The sequence below is a fragment of the Scyliorhinus torazame genome, chromosome 14 (genome assembly GCF_047496885.1).
Source record: "Scyliorhinus torazame isolate Kashiwa2021f chromosome 14, sScyTor2.1, whole genome shotgun sequence".
NCBI classification, from domain to species: Eukaryota; Metazoa; Chordata; class Chondrichthyes; order Carcharhiniformes; family Scyliorhinidae; genus Scyliorhinus; species Scyliorhinus torazame.
Window position 1 is genome coordinate 46787439 of NC_092720.1, and position 18677 is coordinate 46806115.

At 46.5% G+C, this 18677-nt stretch overlaps 1 protein-coding gene across 5 annotated transcripts in view; it reads right to left on the reverse strand.

Annotated features, from left to right (window-relative positions):
- The window catches only part of vwa5b2 (von Willebrand factor A domain containing 5B2), a 235914-nt gene that overhangs the window by 68049 nt on the left and 149188 nt on the right, over positions 1-18677 (reverse strand). For 4 of the 5 annotated variants that reach the window (XM_072474096.1, XM_072474098.1, XM_072474095.1 and 1 more), the window contains 4 exons: positions 16342-16456; positions 9469-9651; positions 6257-6470; positions 1366-1652 (listed from right to left, as the gene is read on the reverse strand). In XM_072474096.1, coding sequence (XP_072330197.1) covers positions 1366-1652; positions 6257-6470; positions 9469-9651; positions 16342-16456 — 799 coding nt within the window. The remainder of the gene's footprint in view (positions 1-1365; positions 1653-6256; positions 6471-9468; positions 9652-16341; positions 16457-18677) is intronic. The other variant, XM_072474099.1, reaches the window with a different exon arrangement.

An 18677-nucleotide genomic window follows, 5' to 3' on the forward strand; every position in this document is an offset into this window, starting at 1 on the left:
CCAAAGATATGCAGGGTAAGTGGAGTGGCCACACTAAATTGCCCCTGAACGGGAGATTTGTTTTTGAAAAATAAATAAATAAAAACGTGTTAATTTAACAAAGCAATTTCATTGTTACTTTTATTAAGCCTTTAACATTATGTGGGCTTCACTGACTAGGCCAGTATTTATTGTTTATCCCTAACTGCCCTTGAGAAGGTGGTGGTGAGCTGTCATCATAAACTGCTGCAGGTCATATGGTGTCGCTACTCCCACAGTGCTGTTAGGAAGGAAGTTTCAGGATTTTGACCCAGTGAGAATGAAGGAATGGCAACAAGGTTCTCAGTCAGGATGGTGTGTGCCTTTGAAGGGGAGATAGTGCCGTTGTGGTAATGGTCTGGTAATCCAGAGACCTAGACAAATTCTCTAGAGATATGGGTTAAAATCCAACCTTGGGGAGAGCGGCACATGGAGCAGTGGTTAGCACTGGGACTACGGCGCTGAGGACCCAGGTTCAAATCCCGACTCTGGGCCACTGTCCGTGTGGTGTTTGCACATTCTCCCCGTGTCTGCGTGGGTTTCACCCCTACAACCCAAAGATGTGCAGGATAGGTGGATTGGCCACGCTAAATTGCCCCTAAATTGGAAAAAACATAATTGGGTCCTCTAAATTAAAAAAAAACACCTTGGCAGCTGGTGGAATTTGAATTCAGTTAATCTGAATATAAAGCTAATATAAAGCTAATCTCAGTAATGAAACTAGCATTGCTTGTCATAAAAAAACATCTTTTTTCTATTCATTCATGGGATCCAAGTGTCGCTGGCGAGTCCACTGTCCATTCCTAATTGTCCTTTAAAAAGTGGTGAGCTGCCTTCTTGAACCACTGCAGTCCATTTGTTGTCTGTACACCCACAGTGCTGTTAAGGATGGAGTTCCAAGATTTTGACCCAGTGACAGTGAAGGATCGGCGATATATTTCCAAGTCGGAATGGAAAGTGGCTTGGAGGAGAACTTCAGGTGGTGATATTCCCATGTGTCTGCTACCCCTGCCCTTGTAGATGGTAGCAGCCATGGGTTTGGAGGCGCTGTCTAAAGAGCCTTCGTGAATTTCTGCAGTGCATCAGGTTGGTTGGTTCCTCTTTCTGCTTTTCCCATGCTACATAGGGTCACTCCAATGCTGGTTTATCACCTTCAAATCAACCACCATTTTTGGATTTGGTGGGTGTTATTACAGCTGGATGCCCTTTCTGCCGCTAACCCTCCCTGTTTATCCAGGCTGGGGATCAGCACCGATCCATACTGGCTTGCCTGCACCAGTGGCTGGGTTCTTTAGACCATTTCCTTCATATAATAATAGTAATCCATAGACCAGGCCATTTACTTACTTTATCATTGACTAATTCAAAATTAGACGTGGCCTTTTTTGGTGATTCCCAGTGTAGCAAACCTTTCTGTTCGTAATGTGCAATCTTTTCCAAATCATGTGGGAGCGATGTTATTTCCCTATCAATATCCTGAGGTTCTGTCGAATCACTGCTGTTTGAGGCACGGGTGGATGTGTTTTGGATCCCAATTCCTCTTTCACTGCAGGTGGAACAATGTGTCAACTTATATTGTTCCTGGATATACGAGGAATGAGAGATACGCTTCCGTAAGTCATTCAAGTCTGAATCTGAAATTCAAAAAATGAGTATACATAAAAGTAAAAGAATAATGTCCCTCTCACCATTGTGAAAATGTCCATAGTTTATTATAAAACTGTTTTTTTAGACAATGACAATTACTTGTTTAAGTTAAATATTTCCTTTATGTTGGGTGTGATTTTTCATTTGGAAATATAGAAAGTGGACCTGCATATTTTTCTGTTTTGCATTGATGTCAACCAGCACTAGAGTTGGGAAACAAACAAAATTGCATCTAGTGACTATCATTCCTGGTGATGGAAGTTCAGAACTAAGTCGATCCCCAGGGGGATGGGAACCGATGCAGGAAGTTCGAAGGTAGTAAAACAGGGACAGAAACAAAAGGCAGTAAGGGGGAAAGTGTAAGGCAGAGAAGCCATAGTCAAAAATCAAAAAGGGCGACAGTACAAGGTACAGTGACTGAGGGGAGCTCAGTGAATAGGACCAGGAATACTAAAAGGAATAAAACGGGAAGTGAAAACATTAATGGTAAGCGACGCGGCAGGTTGTTACATGAAGATATGGGTTCAACGACAAGGAAAATTAGGAGAAAGGTTAAGAGGAAATATAACTTAGGAGAGGTTACTGATCGAGGTGTTAAGATTCAGAACAGAGGTAAAAAAGCCAACATAAGTGTACTTTACCTGAATGCTCGTAGTATTCGGAATAAGGTAAATGAGTTGATGGCGCAAATCATCGTGAATGACTATGATTTAGTGGCCATTACTGAAACATGGTTAAAGGATGGTCACGACTGGGAGTTAAATATCCGAGGGTATCAAACTATTCGGAAGGATAGAGTAGATGGTAAGGGAGGTGGTGTAGCTCTGTTATTTAAGGATGACATCCGAGCAACAGTAAGGGATGACATCGGTGCTATGGAGGATAAGGTTGAATCCATTTGGGTGGAAATCAGGAATAGTAAGGCGAAAAAGTCACTGATAGGAGTAGTCTATAGGCCACCAAATAGTAACATTATGGTGGGGCAGGCAATAAACATAGAAATAACTGATGCATGTAGAAATGGTACAGCAGTTATCATGGGGGATTTTAATCTACATATTGATTGGTTTAACCAGGTCGGTCAAGGCAGCCTTGAGGAGGAGTTTATAGAATGTATCCGCGATAGTTTTCTAGAACAGTATGTAATGGAACCTACATGGGAACAAGCGGTCCTAGATCTGGTCCTGTGTAATGAGACAGGATTGATTAATGATCTCATAGTTAAGGATCCTCTTGGAAGGAGCGATCACAATATGGTGGAATTTAAAATACAGATGGAGGATGAGAAGGTAAAATCAAGCACCAGTGTTTTGTGCTTAAACAAAGGTGATTACAATGGGATGAGAGAAGAACTAGCTAAGGTAGACTGGGAGCAAAAACTTTATGGTGAAACAGTTGAGGAACAGTGGAGAATCTTCCAAGTGATTTTTCACAGTGCTCAGCAAAGGTTTATACCAACAAAAAGGAAGGACGGTAAAAAGAGGGAAAATCGACCGTGGATATCTAAGGAAATAAGGGAGAGTATCAAATTGAAGGAAAAAACATACAAAGTAGCAAAGATCAGTGGGAGCCTAGAGGACTGGGACATCTTTAGGGGGCAACAGAAAGCTACTAAAAAAGCTATAAAGAAGAGTAAGATAGATTATGAGAGTAAACTTGCTCAGAATATAAAAACAGATAGTAAAAGTTTCTACAAATATATAAAACAAAAAAGAGTGGCTAAGGTAAATATTGGTCCTTCAGAGGATGAGAAGGGAGATTCAATAATGGGAGATGAGGAAATGGCTGAGGAACTGAACAGGTTTTTTGGGTCGGTCTTCACAGTGGAAGACACAAATAACATGCCAGTCACTGATGGAAATGAGGCTATGACAGGTGAGGACCTTGAGAAGATTGTTATCACCAAGGAGGTAGTGATGGGCAAGCTAATGGGGCTAAAGGTAGACAAGTCTCCTGGACCTGATGGAATGCATCCCAGAGTGCTAAAAGAGATGGCTAGGGAAATTGCAAATGCACTAGTGATAATTTACCAAAATTCACAAGACTCTGGGGTGGTCCCGGCGGATTGGAAATTAGCAAACGTGACACCACTGTTTAAAAAAGGAGGTAGGCAGAAAGCGGGTAATTATAGGCCAGTGAGCTTAACTTCGGTAGTAGGGAAGATGCTGGAATCTATCATCAAGGAAGAAATAGCGAGGCATCTGGATGGAAATTGTCCCATTGGGCAGACGCAGCATGGGTTCAGAAAGGGCAGGTCATGCCTAACTAATTTAGTGGAATTTTTTGAGATCATTAACAATGTGGTAGATAACGGGGAGCCAATGGATGTGGTATATCTGGATTTCCAGAAAGCCTTTGACAAGGTGCCACACAAAAGGCTGCTGCATAAGATAAAGATGCATGGCATTAAGGGGAAAGTAGTAGCATGGATCGAGGATTGGTTAATTAATAGAAAGCAAAGAGTGGGGATTAATGGGTGTTTCTCTGGTTGGCAATCAGTAGCTAGTGGTGTCCTTCAGGGATCAGTGTTGGGCCCACAACTGTTCACAATTTACATAGATGATTTGGAGTTGGGGACCAAGGGCAATGTGTCCAAGTTTGCAGACGACACTAAGATAAGTGGTAAAGCAAAAAGGGCAAAGGGTACTGGAAGTCTGCAGAGGGATTTGGATAGGCTAAGTGAATGGGCTAGGGTCTGGCAGATGGAATACAATGTTGGCAAATGTGAGGTTATCCATTTTGGTAGGAATAACAGCAAAAGGGATTATTATTTAAATGATAAAATATTAAAACATGCTGCTGTGCAGAGAGACCTAGGTGTGCTAGTGCATGAGTCGCAAAAAGTTGGTTTACAGGTGCAACAGATGATTAAGAAGGCAAATGGAATTTTGTCCTTCATTGCTAGAGGGATGGAGTTTAAGATTAGGGAGGTTATGCTGCAATTGTATAAGGTGTTAGTGAGGCCACACCTGGAGTATTGTGTTCAGTTTTAGTCTCCTTATTTGAGAAAGGATGTACTGGCACTGGAGGGTGTGCAGAGGAGATTCACTAGGTTAATCCCAGAGCTGAAGGGGTTGGATTACGAGGAGAGGTTGAGTAGACTGGGACTGTACTCGTTGGAATTTAGAAGGATGAGGGGGGATCTTATAGAAACATATAAGATTATGAAGGGAATAGATAGGATAGATGCGGGCAGGTTGTTTCCACTGGGGGGTGAAAGCAGAACTAGGGGGCATAGCCTCAAAATAAGGGGAAGTAGATTTAGGACTGAGTTTAGGAGGAACTTCTTCACCCAAAGGGTTGTTAATCTATGGAATTCCTTGCCCAGTGATGCAGTAGAGGCTCCTTCAATAAATGTTTTTAAGATAAAGATAGATAGTTTTTTGAAGAATAAAGGAATTAAGGGTTATGGCGTTCGGGCCGGAAAGTGGAGCTGAGTCCACAAAAGATCAGCCATGATCTCGTTGAATGGTGGAGCAGGCTCGAGGGGCCAGATGGCCTACTCCTGCTCCTAGTTCTTATGTTCTTAGCAGCAGCTGGCACTAATACCTGAACTAGGCAGACCGACAGTTTATTTGTGCTTTGCAGGATGATGTTGATGATGGGCCAGCTAAATCTAGCTTAATAATGAAGCCTAGAGTAGTGGACCTAACACAGGGGATAATTCTTCCCCTTGGCTCCAGATAACCCTGCACCCAGATAGGATGATTGTGGTTAGACAAACAATAGGATGCTGTATTGGAAAACTGCACACACTGATGGTACCAAACCCTTAACTAAGGTCATTGGACTTAAGTGCTACTTTGGAAAGTAGCTTTTTATCCCTAGGAAGAGAAAGTATGCAGTGCATTGTTCAAACAAATGGCCTACATGCATAGATTCCTCAGGAACCTGGTTCAAAGGCTTAAACATAGCAATGGTTTCCATGAATGTCAGACACCCAGTCTGACATAGAAAATTAAAATGTCATTGGCATGATTCAAGTACATCTTTTTTTTAAATTTAGAGTATCCAATTATTTATTTTTCCAATTAAGGGGAAATTCAGCGTGGCCAGTCCATCTACCCTTCACATCTTTGGGTTGTGGCGGTGAGACTCTCTCGCAGACACGGGGAGAATGTACAAACTCAACACGGATGGTGACCTGGGTCTGGATTGAACCCGGGTCCTCGGCGCTCTGAGGCAGCAGTGCAAACCACTACACCACCCTGCCACCCCGTTCAAGTACATCTTTAGTGCTCACAGTAATGTTACACCTACTTATAACTGAAACACTGCTACAAATATTTCACTGCTCAAGTAATGAATAGATTTTAATCGTATGTATGAATCCAAAATATTCAAAGCAAAGGCTCTCAACTGGTTGATCTCCTCCTTCTTAGGGGATCGACAGCCAGCTTCCCCTGTTACTTGTACGTCTTTGGATAACAAAGCGCCAGTGGTGAAGGTTTAAGAAATAGCCCAGACCATTATCCTTTCATTTCAAGAAACAGCATGAAGTTGAGAAGCTTTTACAGGAAGGTCGGACAAGAGAAAGAAAATGGGAGAATACACTTGGGTGAAAAAATAGTTTGATGTCCGTATGCCTTACCCTTACATTGTTCATTCTCGTCAGCATTAGCACCTGAAAATTCTATTGAAATCACACGGGAAATCTCCTTTACAGCCTGCTCAAGTTCATTCTTTTCAACAGGGAATTGTGGCTTGTTTCCATCAGTCAAAACTAATGGAGAAGAGTCATCTTGAGCCTGGAATACTGAGTTGGTTGACCCTTTTAACGCAGTTTTAGAGATTTGCTGCTTCCCCTACAACAGAAACAATATGCTCAAGCATTTCAATTAGAATTTTTCAATATTAAATGTTATAGATGTACACACATACACACACAACTAGTAGTATTTATCTTCCTATCATGCCCTACTCCTTTTGGTATTGGCATTTCTACTGAAACAGTAAAATAAAATCAACTTCCTACGGAAACATGCATTTTGAATCAACAAGTGAAGCTGATCCTCAAATACTGTCACAAACTGCCTAATATGCATATAGAGTTTCTTATTGACAAAATTATAAACTGGTAACAGTTAAGACTAATCTGTGGTGCTATCCTAATGTTCTGTTCCATGTGAAAAAGCAGCTTTTCATGCCCCTTTAGACTGGTTTGAATGTTTTGCTTCCAGAGATTAACAACCCTATAAGCACCCCATCTTGTGAACTAGTAACTAACGCAGAAGAATGTGTACTTAAAAAAAACTCAATGGAAATTTCCACGGTACCTATGGTAGTCAAGGAGAAGTCCGGAAAAGAGAGTCAAAAATGGTTTATTTTTTTACCATTGGTTCAGGAAAATTATAAACAAGCAACAGTCCAAGTCCGAGCCGGGACTATTCTGGAACCCCGGCTCCTCCCTGGGTCAGGTTTTAGCCTGTGGAATTAACGAGTCCACTAAGGGGCCGCTGCCCCTCAGTGGGGGGTGTTTGTACTGCATGAGGCTCATGGGAGCCTCCCCACCCCCCTTCCTGAATCTGTGTCCATCTCTGCATTCCCACAGGTCTTGGAGCCCTTTCATGTGACATTGTTGCAATTTAATTTTCGGCTTGTAACCCTTACGCATGCTTTCCTACCACAGATACCCTCAATTTACACCCCAGGAGCCCACCATTGACTCCACCAACTCCATCTTGTGAACCCCATCACACTTCTATACTACCTATATGTCCCTTCGCACCTCGACACGGCGCAGACACAATGGGCCAAAGAGCCTTTCTGTGCTTAAGATCTCTATGACCTCCTGCCCCAATGCACTCTCAGACCTGTACAAGCACACCGCTGCCACAACCAAGCACAGCCCTTCCCACCCACCCACTCCATACCAGCTGACGCACTGAAAAGCCCATCTTGATTCCCTCTTTCCCCTGCACCCCAAAGCTCCAGCACCCTGCATCCAGGCCTGAACTGCTGCCCAACCTCTTCAGTCTTTCTCTACACTTGTTTCCTTCCCACACGCCCCAACAAACCCTCGTCTGCAGGTACCTCCTACAGCCTTCAACCTATAGCTGGAGGATCCAATTTCTGGAACACATCCCTGGATGAGGGTCTAATCCCTCGACCAAGTCCCTGGATGAAGGTCTTATTCCTGGGAAAGTCCCAGGATGAAGGTATGATTCCTGGGTGAAGTCCCTGGATGAAGGTATGATTCCTGGGTGAAGTCCCAGGATGAAGGTCTGATTCCTGGGAAAGTCCCAGGATGAAGGTATGATTCCTGGGTGAAGTCCCTGGATGAAGGTATGATTCCTCGGAAAGTCCCAGGATGAAGGTATGATTCCTGGGTGAAGTCCCTGGATGAAGGTATGATTCTTGGGTGAAGTCCCAGGATGAAGGTCTGATTCCTGGGAAAGTCCCTGGATGAAGGTCTGATTCCTGGGTGAAGTCCCTGGATGAAGGTATGATTCCTGGGTGAAGTCCCTGGATGAAGGTATGATTCCTGGGTGAAGTCCCTGGATGAAGATATGATTCCTGTGTGAAGTCCCTGGATGAAGGTCTGATTCCTGGGAAAGTCCCTGGATGAAGGTCTGATTCCTGGGAAAGTCCTTGGATTAAGGTCTGATTCCTGGGAATGTCCCTGGTGAAGGTATGATTCCTGGGAAAGTCCCTGGATGAAGGTCTGATTCCTGGGAAAGTCCCAGGATGAAGGTATGATTCCTGGGTGAAGTCCCTGGATGAAGGTCTGATTCCTGGGAAAATCCCAGGATTAAGGTCTGATTCCTGGGAAAGTCCCAGGATTAAGGTCTGATTCCTGGGAAAGTCCCTGGTGAAGGTATGATTCCTGGGAAAGTCCCTGGATGAAGGTCTAATTCCTGGGAAAGTCCCTGGTGAAGGTATGATTCCTGGGAAAGTCCCTGGATGAAGGTCTGATTCCTGGGAAAGTCCCAGGATGAAGGTATGATTCCTGGGTGAAGTCCCTGGATGAAGGTATGATTCCTGGGTGAAGTCCCAGGATGAAGGTCTGATTCCTGGGAAAGTCCCAGGATGAAGGTATGATTCCTGGGTGAAGTCCCTGGATGAAGGTATGATTCCTGAGAAAGTCCCTGGATGAAAGTCCGATTCCTGAGTGAAGTTGCTGCACCAGCAACAACCACCTCCCGGGTGCTGCTGCGTGGTGAAGATCCACGTAATTGATGCTCCACTCATCCACTGCTGCAGTTGTATTCCAGGGTTCGGTTGTTGTCAGCCTCCAACTTATCCCGCATCTCCACAAGCTGGCCAATGCCTTCTTAAGGTAAGTCCAGACTTCTACGCCCATGTTGGTCCAGATGTGTTCTGGACCGACATGATTTCCTGATAAGCGTCGTGGACGATCGGGCATAGGAGGGGGAGGCGTTTCCAGTCAGGCCTTCGTCTGTACCCCATTATCTGGATGCGAATCAGTTTTACACCTGCCATGATGGGTGGTAGTGGAAAATCCTATCATTTAACATCAGTGTGAAACTAATTTTTGGATCTCCTGCTGAATTCTAACCTCCACATCCACCACTAAACCTGTGATGGGGTGCATGAGAAATTTATACCCATGTATCCATGAATTTTCCATTCACTGCAATATCCTTCGCTAGTTATATTTCCCCTTTCTTGGCTCCTCCCACATAAACAACAGTTGGTTTTGCCTTGACTTCCATTTTGCTATTGAACATAATTCCCCTTCCTCTTCACTTCCCAAGCCCGCTGGGTGACTTTTCAATGTCTTAGTGTCCCACTGCCCTCAATAATATGAGAAGATTTATACTTAACGTAGACTTGACTTACAGTGTTCTTCTTTTGAAATCCAGAAAGGTCATAAATGACACCATAACCATTTAGATGGTCCCCTGGGTACATAGGTCCAATTTCACTTGGAGAAAGGAGAACTTCCAAAGTATCTGGGAGATACCATTCGATGGTGATGTCACTCAGAGCAGGCTCAATTGCTTTCTTTAAGGATTTAATTAACTAATTGACAAAAGAATGACAGCATTAATATTCAACCATACCTGTCCAAAATCTTTACTGATATACTGTGGGCACTTGACCTAACCCACAGTGTCTACCAGAAGACAGTCAACTTAAGTACATCAGGATTTCTGTCCATGGAGAATTGGCTTTATTGGGGTTGAGTGTAACCAATTATTGTACAAAAGATAATGGGCGGGATTCTCCGAGATGGAGGAAGAGTGTTCGCGTCGTTGTGACTGTCATCGAGGTTCACGACGGCGCGAAACGGCCCCTATCCCGACCGATTCAGGGCCCGATAATGGGCTCGGAGCGGCGCCGCGTCATTTACGTGCGCCAGGCCTTGGAGCCGCGGGCGGCGCCACATACATGACGCGGCCGGCGCCGCATAACTGGCGTCACCCGCGCATGCGTGGTTGCCGTCCTCTCCGAGTCTGCCCCGCAAGAAGATGTCAGACGGATCTTGCGGGGCTGCGGAAGAAAGGAGGTCCTCCTTCAGAGAGGACGGCCCGACGATCGGTGGGCACCGATCGCGGGCCACACCCCATTTGAGGCCCCCCCCCCCCCCCCCCCGGTGCAGGATCCTCCCTCCCCACCCCGCAGGCCGCCGCCCCCAGCGTTTCCGCGCTGTTCCCGCCGGCAGCGACCAGGTGTGGACGGCGCCAGGGGGAACCCGCCGTTTTGGGCTGGCCGCTCGGTCCACCTGGGCCCGAGACACCCAAAATGGCGATTCTCCATGTGCCGCGCGGAACTCGACGGGGCCGTTCTCGCCGCTTGGGAGAATCGCAGGAGGGCGTCGGACCGACGTCGCGGGAAAATTTGGCGACCCAGGCGATTCTCCCAACCGGCAAGGGAGCGGGGAATCGCGCCCCCTGTGCTCAGACCCATGATTTAAAAGCAGATACATTTAAATAAGAGTCATAACAATTTCTCCCTTTTCCCAACAATGCATATATAGTTTTGAGGGCATCGTGAAAGAACAAAATAATAGCACTGACCACTGGAAAGTCAAAAATAAGCCTAAGAGTTTAATGATTGTGATTAGTTTTGTTGCAATTATAATTTAGAAACAAACTGGAACCATCTTGTTGAAGGACTATCAGTTGCTAAACGTTAAGTGCCTAACTGCATGACTGAACATTTCTTCAATTAATTCTTCAAATGCTGCTAGAATATATTACAAATAACTACACATACTCTGTTCTTTGAATGAATAATAAACTAGCACAGTTGACAGTCCAAGGTTGGGTTTTAAAGAAAATGGAACCTTACCTGAGGACAGGATGGATTACATTATTATTTTCTGATTCATTATCTTCAATTCACTTATCATTTATGAAAAATTTCTGAATACACTTAGGAGCCCAGCAGTGCCACCCTGTACTCGATCGATAACAAAATAAAAGTCACCTATTTGATATTTTAGTTTTAAATTCAAATATCATTGCAATAGCCTGGATACTCAGAAGGATTATTGTACGTGACTTATTTCTTTGGAGGCAAAAGACTTGTTGGGCGCAATTTAATGGAAACATTTCTAAGTGTCACTTTTGGTGCGATTGGTGGGGTGTTTCTCGATGGCTGCGTTGGTGAGATCGCGGCCCGTGTTTAATGGCACTTAGTGCCATTACTGGCTGCCTCGCTGTCTGATTCGCCAGACTCATGCCTCAAAATCTCGTCGTTAACAAGGGAGAGCTACTTTTATACGCTCCCTGACCACTCACTCCCAGTCAACACACAAGCATGGCAGCCTGCAGACCTGCTCCTCGCTTTGGGGATGCCAACCTGGCCAGGCTTCTCGACGGCGTTGATGCAAGAAAACCAGCAGCAGGGTCACCAATACCGCCAGGGAGGCAGTGGAAGCAGCTGTCAGTGGGGGTAGCATGGCCAGGAAGACTGCCACACAATGTTGGAAGAAGACCACCAGCCTCCACCGAGCTGGAAAGATACGTTACCACCTCTCTCCTGGCATCAGTTCCGCCTGCCACCCATCAAATTCTCCACTCCCCACGCTGCCCCAAATCACTGGCTGACACCTCCAATCTTCATGCTTGTTCCTCAGAACCCAATGGCACCCACCGGCTCAACCTCTTCATGTCCAGGTGCGGTGCCCGCACATGCGACCTGCTATAGACCCCCCGACACAGTGGTGGCATAGTGGCACAGTGGTTAGAACTGCTGCCTCACAGTGCCAGAGACACGGTTCAATTCTGACCTCGGGTGACTGTGGATTTCCTCCGGGTGCTACGGTTTCCTCCCACAGTCCAAAGATGTGCAGGTTAGGTGGATTTGCTATGCTAAATTGCCCCTAGCTGGGGTTACAGTGATAGGGTGGGGAATTGAGCGTAGCCCTTTCCGAGGGTCGGTGGTGACTTGATGGGCCAAATGACTTCCTTCTGCACTGTAGGAATTTTATGATTCTATAAAGCGTGCATCTCACAACGCCCTCTCTTTGTCCCTGCAGGAGAAGATAGTCTACAATAAGCAGAAAAGGGCCAAGACGGGGGTGGAGTACCGGAGATTCAAATGCTCACCCCTATGAGGAACGGGCCCTGTGAATCTCAGGATTGACCGAGGAGAGAGCAGTCACTGACAGGGAGGTTGGCCTGCACCACAGAGGTGATGATCCACTGTCCCTTCACCCAGATGACCTGTCTCAAGTGAGTTGTTCATGTCAGACAAAACGATCCTTCCCTCTCTCTGACCACATGTCCATCTGATGGGGCCGGGCCATCCAAAGTCGTTCTCCCACCTGCCACCCAAGAGACCACCTCAGAGGAGAGCTCCGAAGAGACTGCCAGCAACGCGTCAGCTTTCATCCTCACCTTCCACCAGTGCAGATAAACTCCTCAGTGGGTGACATTAGCGGACAGGCTTCTGGGACACAACCTGATGAACACCACACAGTTACTGAAAGACATCAGGTGGAGGCAGGAAAATCCAAGGGAGTCAGCAGTTGCGAGTTCTGCTGGATCCCAGGACTCAGCTGAGTCCCAATCCGATTCCGAGCCCCTGGACAAGGTTATCCCAGAGCTGATGCAGATGAGAGAACACAGCCATGAGATTCAGGAGGGGATGCCAGCGACATTCCAGTGAGTGCATAGCTGATTGGAGGAGTCCCATCGGGTACAGGCACAGGAGAAAATAATGCGTGGCACATTGGCAACACTGCTAGAGTGGCGACCGCAGTGGAAGGCCTGGAGAAGGACATCAGGGTCTTGAGTGGTGGTGCCCAAGGCATGGCTCAGTCTGTGATGACCATGGCTGACATGTCCCAGTCAATGAAGAACATATCGTAGGCGCAGGTGGACATTGCCGAGGCACTATGGAACATGCTCAATCACTGACAAGCATCGCTGAGGACGTTGACACCATTGACAACGAGGAGCTGCCAGGACTGGCAAAGCTAGATTGTGCAGATGCCTCTGGCTCACTCCAGCTGCTCATCTATTGCATGGAGAACCCCAGGGCCTTACGGGCTCCATCGGGGAGGAGGAAGCGCTGGAGGCCAACCTGGGGCCTGACACCCAAGGAAATGATGGTGGTCTCCAGTTTTTCCGAATCCCCCCCTTCAGATACCAGTGCATCTCAAGGGAAGTGGGTAGTAGAGAGTGGCACGGCGTTGCCAGTGACACTGGTAAGTCAGCCAGGGCCCAGCTCTAAACCCTCCAGATGACGTCTGCTAAGGTCATCGAAGAACACAAGGTGCAGGAAGCAGCAGGCAGCCTTCACCTTTGATGTGTATCCTGGGGCACACCTAGTTGTACCACTAGACCATGAAAGATCAAGAGAGAGGATCACTGAGTGGGCACTGGGGGAGTGGGAGGACACTATCTGTAGCTAGGGGAATGGAAATGTCAAATGTTCACAACTGAAACATGTCATACTGGATGCATGTGAAGCCTTTGTCATGTTAATCTTCTCAGTGGGCCTGCCTGCACCCCCAGGCCCTGTTGTCTTCCACTCCCCCATGCTCCCCCCCACCCCCATCCACCTCCTCAGACAAGGGCACATGACCCTCATGCTCCTCCAGCATGCTGCTGTACCAGGTTGTGCAGGACACCACAAAGTGGGAGATTCTCTGGGGGTGTACTGAAGTGCATCGAAACCGCATTTTGAGTAGTCCAACGCATTGCTCAATGACAGCACAGGTGGTAACATGGGCCTCATTACATCGGGTCTCTGCCTCGGTCTCCGACCTCTGCATTGGTGTCATCAGCCAGGTCCTCAGCGGGTACCCCTTACCCCTCAAGACCCAACCTGTCATCCTGAGGTGGTCCTCGAAGACAGCGGGGATCTCTGAGTGTCCCAGGATGTAGCTGTCCCTGGGAAGCATGCACACATGCATGATCCGAAGGCACATACGAGGTGAACATTTAGGGGGTGGAATCCCTTCCTGGTAATGAAGGGCACTCCTTGATGCCCCAGTGTGTGCAAAGCAATATGCGTGCCACCAATTACCCCCTGGACCTGGGGCATCCCGGCGATAGCTGAGAATGCTTGGTGGGTCTGGTCCAGCTCATAGTCGATATAGTTTGATGCCAGGGCTGAAGCCCAGCTCATGAATATTTGATTGTTGGCTGCTGCCTCTATGGTGCTGACACTTCTCGAGTTCAGGCAAACTGTTCAGGCTTCAAATTGTGATTGAAATGCGATGATCATTGTCTGAGATATGACACGTGTACCCACGAGAGCCACTTGAGAATATTTTGTTCATTAAAGGGTCAACAGTGACAAAGATTTGAAAATAATTATCGTAACATTCTGCATATCACACTATCCATTAAATAACAAGGGAATGTCACCATTCCATATTTGTACCAATACAAAGCTATACCACTTGGTATCACCCCTCGTAGGTTCCTCAACAGAAACGGTGGATAAGCCTGAGAATGTGTTATCATGTCCAGAATTCTGTGGTGGAAATTATCTGTCCATTAATGTGCTACTTGTTCCACGTATCAGTGCCATTCTTCGTCCAGGAGTTGCAGCTGTGCAGGCCCTCCCACACGGCCCAATCTCATTGGAACCAAATCCTGGCATGCACATATTCCACTGGCATTCAAGGTGCAGGTCAACATCCTTGACTTCCAGCGTGTTTAACCCGCGGTGATGGGCCAGTTACATGCAGCACTCACCACACCAGCAACAAAAGCATCAGCAATCTGCGAAAGCATTTCTTCAATAGTATCATCAGGTGGCCCATTTGGATCAGTGTCACCCACCAGCTCCCGCAGCGTCTTCTTGCTTCAAACTGGATTTCCTTCCGGACACATATGTCCCCCTGAGCCCTGTATTTCAGGGCCCAGGTACCTTATAAAAAATTGGCCTTCTTTCCGGCTACAGAAAAGGAAGGTAACGGCAACAGCAGCTTTCAGGCAGCAGGAGCACGCAGCAAACACAACCTGCAGCTGTGAAGTACTCTCACACTTAACAAGGCCCATTCCTCATTAGCAATAGCCTTCAACTGTGAAGCTAGAGGCTGCTCACAGTCAAAGGGAGTTAAAGTGACTTTCAGCATAGAACCAAGAGCAGGGCTCTGTGCTGGAAGTGTTTGGTAGGACAGACAGGCGGCAGCTGTAGTTGACCTTATTATGGGTATCCACACTATTTAAAGATGGTTTGAAGGCCTCGTAGACGAAAAGCCCCTCAATCCCACCCCCCCCTCCAGCGGTAACCTCCCTGACCTAGAACTCTTTGGCCCCCGACCAAGCCCAAACCCCTGAGCGGCTCCTGGGCTCTCGACACACCCTCCCCCCATCAGTTCCAGTACCCTTGAGCTGCATGGCCAAAAATAGAAATGGCTATTCACCTCAGCAGCCACTGCTCCAGCTTCACATTTTTAAAAAGGAGTAGTAAACGACGAACGTGTGATTTCTCGCTGGGGAGCCGATTAATTCCCAGGAAGCCATTGCATTCGGCTTCAATCTCGCTAATGAGATAGAAATTGATGCTCACCATATTTGCCGTGATCCGGAAGTCGCCATCGGGAGCGGCCAGTTAGATAGCAAACTGGCGCGAAATTCTCCGGAAACGGCGCAATGTCCGCCGACTGGCGCCCAAAACGGCGCAAATCAGACGGGCATCGCGCCGCCCCAAAGGTGCGGAATGCTCTGCATCTTTGGCGGCCGAGCCCCAACCTTAAGGGGCTAGGTCGGCGCCAGACGAATTTCCGCCCCGCCAGCTGGCGGAAAAGGCCTTTGGTGCCCTGCCAGCTGGCGCGGAAATGACATCTCCGGGCAGCGCATGCACGGGAGCGTCAGCGGCCGCTGACAGCTTCCCACGCATGCACAGTGGAGGGAGTCTCTTCTGCCTCCGCTATGGTGGCGACCGTGGCGGAGGCGGAAGGGAAAGAGTGCCCCCACGGCACAGGCCTGCCCGCGGATCGGTGGGCCCCGATCGCGGGCCACGCCACCGTGGGGGCACCTTTCCCGTGATATAATTGGTGCTCCCAAATCCGCGCCGCATGCAACACAATGGTTAGGTTAATCACACCCATTAATTGGAAGAAAGTTGTCTAAAGCAGATAAAAGCATGAAGAGGAAAGTGGTACTGGTTTGGAAGACAACATGATATAACAAAAATCGGAAGAGATAATAACTAATCCAAAATGGCTCATTTTACATTATTCCCCAAAGTCAAAATTATCCCAATGTATGTGCATATTATTGAAGACCATAAGCCACTCACCTTTGGTTGTAGTCGTTCACCTTCACTGAAAAATTCAACTGTTCCACCTGTAACCTTTGCAACCCCATGCAACAACCGTTTGCAGGCATTAGGACCCAGCCCATAACTGAAACATCTGATGAAATATTATGTTAAAGTTGTGGCATTACAAATATATCCTTAGCCATACTTTATTTTCAACGCAATTATAATGAAGCTAGATACCAATATTAATCATGAGTCATATGAAAGCTTTACTTAATGTCTCACACTGACACTGAACTTTGCCATCACTTTAAGATGTATAAATTAGAATTAGGGAACCAATTTTGTTAGTAATGTGTTCCTTGGAACCAACAGCCAAGTGAATGACTTTTGAAACCCGATTTAATAAATATTTATTGTTAAAGGCATATGATGCGTTCTTTTTGACCTTCCCAACACTTTTCTCCCTTGTAACTAAAGATAGATAGATAAAGATAGATAGTTTTAAAAAAAAAATTTTTTGGAAGAATAAAGGGATTAAGGGTTATGGTGTTCGGGCCGGAAAGTGGAGCTGAGTCCACAAATGATCAGCCATGATCTCATTGAATGGTGGAGCAGGCTCGAGGGGCCAGATGGCCTACTCCTGCTCCTAGTTCTTATGTTCTTATGTAACTAATTAATGAAAGGAACATTGTGAATCAAAAGTGCAAAACACTAATTGGATGCAGCATCTATGAATCAAATTGAACAGCTTGGTTCACTGCCATGAAAGGGCAGGCAAACCACAGTAAAATGCTCACTGTCACACAGTAGAAGGTTTTGATTTGAAATGAACGCTTAACAGTTCTGAAGCAAAGGTTGTACTTCCTCAGCTACAAAACGGTTTGCTTTTATTAATCATTTTCAAGCTGTGCTGCTTTTTTTCACTTTAATGTGATGTTAGAATTATGGACATCAAGTTGCTAATCAATTTGCACAAGCTTTCAATGTTTCATAGCCTTGATTTATTTTTGATAAAACCACCAATCAACATTGGATAAACGCAACGCAACACTGCTATCCATGTCAATCTTACTTCATTTTCTTCACATAATAAATTCACAAAATAGCCACTCTGTTGAACCTTATGAGAAACAAACGACTAATAGTTCTCAAACTGTGCAGATTTTGCAACGACGAGGGCACAACTGGTCATGGTCAAGTACATCGCTGATTCTTTCCTCTCTTATCTTCTCACTCAATGGGCACGATTTAACAGGGTAAAAACAGAGTCCCGTTTTGGGCGAGGTGTTTCTCGGTGTCTCCCGTGCCGAGAACAACCCCACTATCAAATGGGACTTTGTTTTTATTTCACTTTCATTTTTTACTTTCATTTCTTTGCACTGACCAGCTCTGCTCGCCAGTGCAGGAAGAGATCGGGGCGCCATTTTTAAATGCCGCCCGATCAATCATCGAATCATAAAATCTCTACCGTCTGGTTCACTAATGTCCATTAGGGAAGGAAATCTGCCGTCCTTACCCAGCTAGTGATGCCACATCCCGTGAACGAATTAAAAATAATTTGTTCTGACAATGCCACCTGCGATACCTGTGCTGCTGATATGGCTTTTTCCCTCAACCATGGTCAACAGGGCATTTGACAATGTCCCTTCTATTTGCCGCAGTCCTCTCCCCCCTTCCCCTCATCCCCAGTTCTACCTGTTCTCACCTTCCACTCGACCAGCCTACAATTTCAACACCACGTCTTTCACCATTTCTGCCACTACCAGTGTGTTTTTACCGCCAAATATACCTTCCTCTTTCCTCCCCTTACATATTCCAAAAGGCCTGCTCCATCCATGGCACCTTGATCCACACTCCAAACACCTCCAAACAGCCCCCTTCCCAAGACACCTTTCCATAGCCTCCAGAGGTCATAGCCTCTGGCCTAATTATTTTGGACAGCAGCTGGTTCTGCTATTTTCAATTACACCTTCTCCAGACACAACTTTTGTTTCTGCAGGAAATAGAAGGCACGTTGTCCCATTACCATCCCGGTTTGCCTTGCAGTAATGTCTGGTGTCATTTAATCTCCCCTGCCTTCCACCCTATCACAAAACCATCTCTCTTGTTCTTGCCCACCCCCACATCCTTTGCTTACCTCTGTACTTGCTTAAAGCCAAATTCATCTCAAATTTTCACTGTTCTGGTGAAAGGTCAGTGATCCAAAGCAATGGGTGGAAATATGCGCGCCTAGCCTTCTCTCCAGATATTATGGTACTCTATGCACAGAACATCTGGAGGTGTGGTTTTCATGGCCACGCTGGCACGGTGGGGCCTAATAGATCCGTCAACACCAGCTCCACAGCGATTGGGGTGCCATTTTTAAAGCA